Source organism: Sardina pilchardus, chromosome 1 (assembly GCF_963854185.1).
Source record: "Sardina pilchardus chromosome 1, fSarPil1.1, whole genome shotgun sequence".
Taxonomy (NCBI): Eukaryota; Metazoa; Chordata; class Actinopteri; order Clupeiformes; family Clupeidae; genus Sardina; species Sardina pilchardus.
In genome coordinates this window covers 5,829,162-5,839,416 of record NC_084994.1, presented here as the reverse complement: position 1 = coordinate 5,839,416, position 10,255 = coordinate 5,829,162, and the positions used below count along the sequence as shown (strand labels likewise).

At 40.9% G+C, this 10,255-nt stretch overlaps 1 protein-coding gene across 2 annotated transcripts; it reads right to left on the bottom strand.

The window, feature by feature from the left end:
• Positions 1-2,848: 2,848 nt before the first annotated feature.
• On the bottom strand, positions 2,849-10,255 carry LOC134063100 (interferon-induced protein 44-like). 2 transcript variants are annotated; one of them, XM_062518860.1, is made up of 9 exons: positions 10,202-10,255; positions 9,504-9,587; positions 9,043-9,097; positions 8,743-8,776; positions 7,973-8,171; positions 6,192-6,344; positions 5,850-6,063; positions 5,413-5,513; positions 2,849-4,951 (listed from the first exon to the last, which is right to left on the bottom strand). In XM_062518860.1, the coding sequence occupies exons 3-9, from the start codon at positions 9,083-9,085 to the stop codon at positions 4,745-4,747; spliced, it is 951 nt and encodes a 316-aa protein (XP_062374844.1). In that variant the 5' UTR covers positions 9,086-9,097; positions 9,504-9,587; positions 10,202-10,255; the 3' UTR covers positions 2,849-4,744. The 2 variants fall into 2 exon arrangements, with proteins under 2 accessions (XP_062374844.1, XP_062374834.1); XM_062518850.1 differs by lacking the exons at positions 9,504-9,587; positions 10,202-10,255 and having other exon boundaries at positions 9,043-9,222.

Below are 10,255 nucleotides of genomic sequence, written 5' to 3'. Positions count from 1 at the left end.
CCTGGAAGGCGCTTAGGCGTGGGTTAAAGGGATAGTTCGGGTTTTAAGACACGAAGTTATATGGGTTCCCTGTCAGCAACGTTGTGCATCAGCACTGACTTACCCCCCGACAGCGTCCTGTGAGCCGAGATCCAGCCGGTTTTTGATCGTTTTTGATGCCGGACTATTTTCTTCAGCAGGTTTCTGGGGTCACGAAAGTAAAGTGTTTTTCTTCTCAAAACCATATGCGTTCAACAGAGTGATATATTTGCACCACAAAAACGTTGTCCAGCTGTCAGTAGCGCGCAGTGATAGGAATCGCGAAAAATAAGTAAGTGATAACGAGGTTTGAATTTTTCCTGGACAACGTTTTTGTGGTGCAAATATATCACTCTTTTGAACGCATATGGTTTTGAGAAGAAAAACACTTTACTTTCGTGACCCCAGAAACTTGCCGGACTACTTTCTTCACCATCAAAAACCGGCTGGATCTCGGCTCACAGGACGCTGTTGCGGGGTAAGTCAGTGCTGATGCACAACGTTGCTGACGGGGAACCCATATAACTTTGTGTCTTAAAACCCGAACTATCCCTTTAAGGACGGTTAAGGTTAGGGTTAAGGTTAGGTTAAGGTTAGGGTTAAGGTTAGGTTAAGGTTAGGTTAAGGTTAGGGTTAAGGTTAGGAGTAGGATTAAGTGTTTTTAAGTCAACAGTGGCAGCGCTGCCTGGAAGACAACTCAGAAAACAACTCTTTAAAGTAGCTTGTCTTTGATGAAGCTACCACATGACCACACATTACCCTAATATTTGTATAATCACTTCCAAGTAACCCAGACATGGCAAAACAGCTAAAAACTGTTCAAAACTAAATTAGGCCTAGCCTACTGTAGAGCTGGTAAATACACAGGCCTATTGACAGAGAACATGGATGTTAGACATCGGGTGTAAATAGTATTGTTGATTATTACACTATTTACACCCGGGTGTAAATAGTAATGTTGATTATTACACTATTTACACCCGGGTGTAAATAGTAATGTTGATTATTTGCACCCGGGTGTAAATAGTAATGTTCATTATTTACACCCGGGTGCAAATAGTCTCTGCCAAAGATTAATTAGAACTAAATCTGGGTTTAGAGTGTAGTCATTAGAATGCTTGTGTGCATTTTTCTGGTGTGAATGGTGGCCTTCTCGCTTCCCCCAGTGTCAGTGTGCAGAACAAACGGGCCCCTGGACTCAGAGACGATCATGCTTGTGATGTAATGAATTGCTTTTACTGCACTACACACATACAGTACACGCCAGACACTGGCTAGAACAGTAGCAATGGAGTTTCTCAGACATTCGTCATGGCAGAGCCAGTGAAAAAAAGCAGAAAGTGAGTAAACCGATGTCAGATAATCCACCCATATTAAAAAGTATTGAACACGCCTACTAAATTTCTTACAGTTTTTCTCGGTTGTTTACACACATTTTCTTTCTTTCTTTTTTTTTTTTTTTTTTTTTTAAAGTATATTTTTTGGCTTTTTGCCTTTATTAGTACAGGACAGTGAAGTGGTATTACACACATTTTCTGAGAGCATGCCTCATACTCTCAGAACTCTACACACAAATCCCAAAACACACAATTAATGGGCAAAACCCTACAATTCTCCTGCAAAATGACACTCTACCTTCAAAACAATGTAATTTCTCCTCAAAATGGTCTTTTGTTCTCAAAAGACACACACAAACCATCATATATCAAGACATTTATATGAACCAGTTGAATACTGATGTGCTCAATGTAAAACACTATGAAGAATTGAAAACACTTCTACTCCATTCATCATAATGACTTAGGCTTTTTTTGTTCAGTGTTACACTACAAACAGTACTACAAACAGTAGATAATATGATACAGTAAGTTGATACGCTTACCCTATCAATATTTTGATATATCTCATTGTTTTCTATTATTTGTCCTTGTATTTTCTGTAATGTTATGGTGTTATTTTCTAAGACCATGTTCATGATTTCAGTTTCCTGTTCAGGAGACAGAAGCCCTTGTGTTGGTAATCGTTCAGCTGCCAAAGAAATAGTAAAATACTGTACTGTGTAGGGATACAAAGTAGGAATACTTTTCCCAAATACTTCAAACATACTTTATATTTACAGTCCTACAGAACAGCCCAAAGGCAAAACTGTACTACTGTGCTCATTGAGCTGTACTGTACTGTATTGATACACAGCACTGCAATGTTCTAATGGCTTGGATCTCATCAGAGATTATGGTCCTTGGCCTCCCTGTCCTCTTCCTCTTCCTCTCACTCCTCTGGCTCTGCCTTACCACTACTGTATACTAAAGCTCTGATTGTAAATTGTAAAACTGTGTGACAGGTGTTTGCCCATGTGATGAGTCAGTGTGGATGGTAGGGCAGTTAGCTTTAGAATTTGAATGGCAGTGTGTTCCTAGTGAAAGCAAGATATTTTCTTGATGTATGAATTTCTTCATGCGAATTGTATCACACTAGTAACAGACTGATGCACTTTATAAAAAACACTGCCATCTTTGTGTTTATTTTTTTCATATCATTTGCTCATTTTCTCAGATCTCATCTTCTGTTAAACTCAAATGTAGAATTTCTGCAGTAATCAAACAAAAGTTTTTACAGAAATAAAGAGGCAAAGTCAAATATAACAAAACAAAAGCACAAAAAAACAATTACTGGATCATTTGCAATTTAGTGTGTGTGTGTGTGTGTGTGTGTGTGTGTGTGTCCATGTGTCTGTGAGTGTGTATGTGCATGTGCACATGTGTATGTGGTGGGAGCAATAATCACACACACACACACACACACATGCAATGGAGGGGGGAGGGGGGGGGGGGGCTCTTCCATTGCCTGCAGAAGAGGCATGCGGCATGAAATAATTCCTCAATAGGATTTACATGTAGAAAGGGGCTGTAAGGGGCCAGGTATACAATTTTGATTGCAAATTTCTCAAAATGGCTTACCGGAGGCCTTTATGTTGTTAAGGTTCAGACCGATTGGTGTTCTGTTTTCTGTGCAAGTGTTTGTGTGGCATTGCGGAGAATTGACTACGCCACCCCAGGTGTTAAGAGGGAACCCAGGGATATCCCTTAGAATCAATAGGACACACAGCTTCATTGGTGAGGAGGCAGAGACATGGTTTCCCCATTACATATATTTTAATTACATAACGGCTAGACATGTACACAGACACACAGAAATCAGGACACTAATCAGGCTGTGACTTAACACGTAACCCTGCTAACGGGCGCTGTACCCCAAAAGGCAATCAAAAGTGCTCCACACAGGCACAACCACAAGGTGGACTAACAGTAGTACTAGCTACATTCAACACAGCACACGAAAAGGGGAGTGGCGACCACCACAGGAGTTCCCCCAAACAAACAGCCCAATACACCTAATTATCACACATGCAAGGACAAAACAAATACACAAACACCCAACAGGCCATTGACAAATGGCAAACAAAAGACAAACCTACACTTACACCTATACATACATACACACACACACACAGAATGCCATCAGCAGACGACAACGGGGCCAAACAGGAAGCTGGAGCCACCCGAACAGACTTCACTGGCTGCCGCTGGGGTGTCGCCGGAGGTGTGAGGAGCACAGGACAGCACATGCAACATGTGTGCGCACACGCACACACACACACACACACAAACAGTGTTGATAAAAAGCGCAGAAACAGAGCAGCCTCGTCTGTCGGCTTCCACCCGAGCTCAGGCCTACAAGAGTGGGGAACATCATTATAACGAGCCACTCAGTCACTGAAATCATAAAATAAAGCTAAAAGGAACCTACCACGTTGGTCAACATGGAGTATATATGACAAGGGAGCAGGCACCATGGGGCAGGGTGCTTCCAGCGGTCCTTGACGGACCAAAGCAGATCCAGTGCACAGGGCGAGTGAATCCAATTGCTGGCTTGCTGCAAAACAGCCATAGTGCTAGCTGACCAAATGCTATAGGGACAGAGCCCATGGAGCTGGGGTGAGAGCCATCCGGGGATCACGCATTCAAGACCCCTTCCAACTCGGGTTGTGTCTAGAAGTCAAGCGTGCACGCTGGGCAGTGTGCATTTTCCGGAAGTTACGTCAGAATAGACTGTCCGAAAGTCAAGCGCTCTCACTAGTTGGCTACTTCGTTTGGCGTGATTTCCAAGCGTGCATCGATGCATCTTTTTTGCCCTCAGGTATCCCATAATCCATTGCGCAGCGCAGGTCAAGCTCCACACGTCATGCAAATCGTCAACACACCCCCCTCCCCGAGTCAGGTGACGCCAACTAGTTAGTGCTGTCCAAATGTAGGTAGGGACGCATACTGAGGAGCAAGCTAACTAATACGCTACTGGGAAGAAGGTACTACCCAGCGTGCTTGACTTCTGGACATAACCATGGCCTCTCTTCTACCCCCTTTATAGGGATCTGAAGGCCTTTTCAGGTGCAAGCAATTAAGCACAGGGGCACAAGGAGAGCAAGTTAATTGCTACCCATTTGGAACTAAGCAGTGTGCGTCCTGCTACATATGCTTTAAAGAAAAAAAAATGAATTCATTCTTAAGATTATTTGTCCTGGTTAGATTTCTATAAAAAAAAACAAATCAACGAGTAACAAAACTAGCAAAGCCAATTGTAATATAAAGTCTTGCATTGCCATGTGTGTGTGAGAGTAAACCAAGAGAGTCTGTATCAAAACAAAAGGGTAAAAGAGAAAAAAATCCATTCATGAAGTTAATTTTTTAAATGTGCTTTTCAGACTCTTTCTTTCTTTCATCTCTGCCACGTGGTCGTTGGCGAAGGTCAGGATGTGTTTCAGTGCAGACAGCAGCAGCACGTCCATGTCCTTGTTCAGATCAATCTCCTCATGGTAGTTCTTCACTGGGAAAATGTAGTTCAGAGGAACTCCTGTATTTCCACTGCAATACTTAATCTGGAAACACACACACACACACACACACACACACACACACACACACACACACACACACACACACACACACACACACACACACACACACACACACACACACACACACAAAAAAAAAAGAGCATCCACTTAATTTGGCATTGCAACCATCATATGTACCCTAGCCACACCCTCATTACTATATCTGTATAATCTGTTTTAACTCTGTATGATATTTTACATCATATTTCCATGCACTGGTAATTCCTTGGAATACAATTTCTAGTTCAAAAGACAACCATCTTTCAATAATCTTTCCCAAAAACTTGTCAAAGTCTTCTGGTGTAAAGTTGGCTTTAGGCTCATTCAAGCGCTGCACAAATCTGGTTGAATGTGATGCATGCTGGCATTGTCTCCTCAAGATAGTGACTATAGGTAGAGAGTAAAGGTTTTGTCTAATAAGACAATGAAAGAGATATTTTCACCTTCTCACGGATCACTCTGCTTCTGTAGATCATCGTAATGTCCTTGTTTACCTCACGGCATGCCTCATCCACTTTGGACAGGATGACAACTTGAGGGATGTCTGAAACAGAAAAACTCACCAATTTAACTTTAAACATTTTCCTTCCAATTCGAAAATTAAATAGATCTGTTTGAGAGAGCTTAACCCTTTGCAGATTACCTATTTTAAATTTGAAAAAAAAAAAAACAGATTCAGCTTGACAAACTGATATTTTCATGTTTTTTGAGGGTTGAATTTTGAAGATATTAATCAACAATTCTGCATGTTGCCCTCACACTTATTAATTATATTTTATACAACTGTAATGAAAGGTGGGTCTATTTTTATTTCTGTATAATGTGGAATGTTCCTTTTAGTCTTCAGTCAGGGTTTATGGTAAAAAAAAAAATCACTTGCCCATCGTGCTGGCTTGTGCTCTGACATCTTTGATCTTTTTGATGAAGGCTTCATCCTTTTCCCGCATGACATTATTTAAAACGCTCTTGCTGTCAGCACACCAGAGGACACTACTTGCTGGAATAACAGTGACCAGACAGTGGATCTTGTCATTCAGATTTGGATCCTTATTGTACCCCTTTTCCTCCTGTTGACAAGACTTGGCAGAATTGAACTGTATAGGGGAGAAAAAAAGGGACCAATGTTCTGTAGTTAGTAGCAAGTTATGCTTAGCCAAAAAGCAAATCTACTGTACTGTATATGGGAGACATTAATAGATTGGACACCACTGTGTGTGTTTACCTTATAACCTTCTTTAATGTGACCCTCCAAGATTTTTATCAGGTCATCTGTTAGCACCCCTTCAGAATCGCCTCTTTCCTGGCCCATGGCATCATTGATGACAAATGGTAAGTAGGATCCGTATTCTCCATCTTTAATTTTGTTGGTTTTATACTGATATATAAAATGATAGCATTCGCATTGTTATAAACAGTTCACAGTAATGCCCACAAATACCACAGCTATACAATTAACAGATTGGGCCATATCTCACATCTGGCACAACACAACTGTCTGTTCATGGGTTCCATCATCTTGTGACAGTGCATATTTTTCAGCCGTGCTTTATATGCATCGTTTGCTATAGGCCAGGTTTTCCTTGGTCAGCATAATGATAAGTGAGATAAAAATGAAAATATTGTTGTAGATGTGTTTACTGTAAATGTCAACCAGTAGTGACCTCTGAATTCTCTGGTGCTGTGACCAAGATCGCAAGTGAGGTTTAGAGGGGTGATAGCCTGATCTGCGGGGACCAATCATAAACTTATCCACTTGGCACACAGGTCTGGATCGTTGGTCTGACTGGTTGAGGGACTATCCAAATGCGTTCAGAGTCATCTGAACTATGTCTGTTGATCACGCCTCTTTTGCAGTAGAAAATACAGAGCAGACTACCCAGACTAACCCTACAGTCACACAGGCTACAAGAGACAGCGACAACTCCACGAACTTGCCGTTGAGTGGGGAGGTGATTTGCGAGTGATTGACGGCTAACGATTGCTACATGCTAGCTGGCTGACCGATAGCTCGTACATACCTTCAGATATATTTTTTGGTTACAAAACCTGGCTTTTTGGATTTTAAAGTTCATATTCCTCACTAGAAGTAGCAAAATATAAGGCAACAAACCCTGATCTTACTTGTTAGTACAGAAATACTGCCTTCGATTAGTTAGCTCCGCCATCTTGGATAAAAATTTCAACTTTACTTTCAAACAAGGAACGTCACGCTGCCTTCACTCCGATTGGCAGTCGCTTTGTCGCTTCGCTCAACATTTGCATAAAATAGCCTGCTTGTCTATTCTAGCCCCGCCTTGCTCGCGACAGAGGCAAGCTTGTCGCTTGTCTCTGGCAAAAGTCTACTCCCATTGAAAATGAATGGTACTCTGTGGCTTTGTCGCTGTCTTTTGTAGCCTGTGTGACTGCAGGGTAAGTGTTACTCTGGCGGAAATTGACCAAAGGGTGTTTTGAGCGTTTTGCTCATCGCCCTTACCTAATCCACTTTTTGCAATGTTGGCAATTATCTTATGCCTGTCTTAGCCAGTGCTTGATCAAGGGAAAAATACTGTCTCCACGGCTTAGTTGATGACAAAATCACCCTTTGGTCAATTTTTTGGACAGTTGTGTGCCTGCCCGGTGTACAGTAGCATCCCTGTAAGAGCAGGCCTACTGTCCCATCTACCAGGCATCACTTCTCCCTCCCAGAGATCCTGGAGTGTGATATGTGTGTTATGTTGGTGTGACATAACGTTTTATACGTAGTTTTTTGGCGTTCAACCAAACTGTATAAAGCAGCAGTTCTCTCTGCTTGTATGGCAAAGACACAAACATATGCCCACAGACACAAACATGCAAGATGAAAAGGGCTCCGGTTTCTGTGTGTGCGCTCCCATAACTGATCTGTACAGTAAAAATACAGAGCATACTCCCCAGACCAATGCTCAACCTTAAAAGACTGAGCTTGGTCTGGTGATAGCCAGGCTAGAGGGCCGAGTAATTCAAATAGATTCAAACTTCACTCACTGTCCTTGTGCAGCTGTGTCCAGCACATGCTTCAGCTGTGGCTCCGTTGGTCATGCGCCCCTGGAAGATGGAGTCTAAGGAGTTGATGAAGCTGGACTTCCCTGCTCCCACTGGACCATGGACAAGGATACGGAGATGCTTCACATCTTCATTGCTGATATCCAGTTTCCTCAAATGGTCTTTCATCTCATCCCTTTTGCTGGACATTTACATTGATGTGTGTAAATATTGTGGACTGAGTTTTGACACTACTTGATCTACTTTTTTCATTGACACAATTATGTTCTTGCTGGAGGTTTTTAATCAATTGTTTATATGCAAAATAAATGTTTATCTTTTAAATTGACATACAAGTGACCATTTATAGGGCATAGTTTAACATTCATTTGGCATCAAACATCAGCACTCAACACACAACAAGACAAACCACAAAGCTTGCATCAGTATAGACCCTTTCGGTCTTTTCCAAAAGGGTTTCCAGTTGAAGCATTCAAAACCGTAGATACTTTGAAAGGAAAAATAACTAGCTGAGTCCTCTACAAAATGTACATTTGTCCTTAAGTCACCAATAGTATTATTGTTGTTTTATGTCCTATTGGATATGGTTTAGGAATGCTTGTTTGTTTATGCTGTTAAGAAGGTCTATAATGTGCATGGTGACACCACACACACACACACACACACACACACACACACACACACACACACACACACACACACACACACACACACACACACACACACACACACACACACACACACACACTCACCTCCATTCCAGTGTCCTCCAGGGTTCTGGCAGCACTGTGAAACACATAAATGATACTAATGATTGAAATAAGAATCACAAAACACCAAATCCTCACAATGACAGAAGTATAGTTCCCATGAACAAAACATCTGGGATTAATCAGTTTTATAGCCAGACATTGTTAATATTTCATGCTTTTGAGACAGTGTCTCATACAGTAATTTGTTCACAATGTTGGAGGAGTAGGTAAATGGTGGTTATGATTATTGTATCCACTAGGGGTGCTGGTGGTTTAGTGCAACAGGAAGTGTGCCCTTACATGGAGATCCGGAAGGGTGCTCCTTAGATTCTGATCCTCCCATGTCTGGCTGTTTCTGAAAGGGGAAAATAAGACTGCTCATGCTTACTACTTTTGATTCTTAAGGACATGAAACATTTTACAAAAGATATTAAACATATTTTACAAAATGCACAACCCTTAAGAACAACATATCATCAACTCTACTTAAGCCTACTAGTGGCACTTCTCATTTTGTGAACCTGTGGGCAATCTTCATATTTGTAATCACCTGAGCCCGTATACTCCATAAGTAGTACAGATATATAAACTGTTTGCTTTTTTTGCAAGTCCGCATGTTCAGCAGATGTGAAGCAGTTGGGCTGTATATCTAAACAACATAACCACCTATTTGGAATTATTCTGAACTTATGAACGGCTGTTACACAGCTGTCTGACGGACAATATCTTGTGTCTGAACAAAACAAAAAAACACATTCAACCTGTTAGCATTATATCTAAATCATCTGAGGGGTCGGACCTCCGTTTTGTCAGTTCCATATTGTGGAGGATGTGTTTGAAAGCAGCTGTGGAGAAATATAGAGTATAGAGAAAAGTAGATAGAAATTATGCCATCATTAGGGACCACCCTGCAGACCACCATTTAACATGGTCTGTGATGGGTTGGGGTCACGTGAGGTAGAGGATTGTTGTTACATTACTTCATCAATTTTCATCAATTTGTCTGCATAAGGGGGTTTAAACACATCATAGTGATTTTGGTCGACCCATTTTTGTTACAGCAACTAATAAAAGCACCAAGCTCAGCTGGTGAAAACATGTCTTTAAGAACCTTGATTTACAAGGCTGTCGATAGTCAGCCTAAAAAGCATCCTAGAAATGTTATGATTTACTGTATTCATTTATTTATATATATATATATATATATATATATATATATATATATATATATATATATATCAATCAATAAACTTCTGCTCCAAATCTAATATAATCCTGGGAATATTCACATGTAATTGTGGACATGGTCAGCGTTGTGAGATAGAAAATGACCAATTAATACTATCTTACAAGGTCCAACATGTTAAGGTATTTTCAGGCCACACATTTCGAAAACTAAATTTACAATGTTTTTTCGAACCCAGTAAAAAAGTTTCTTATTTACATTGTAAGAACGTACCTTTCTGTGTCAAGATATCACCTCTTAAGGTCTGCTTAGAAATGTTAGATATCC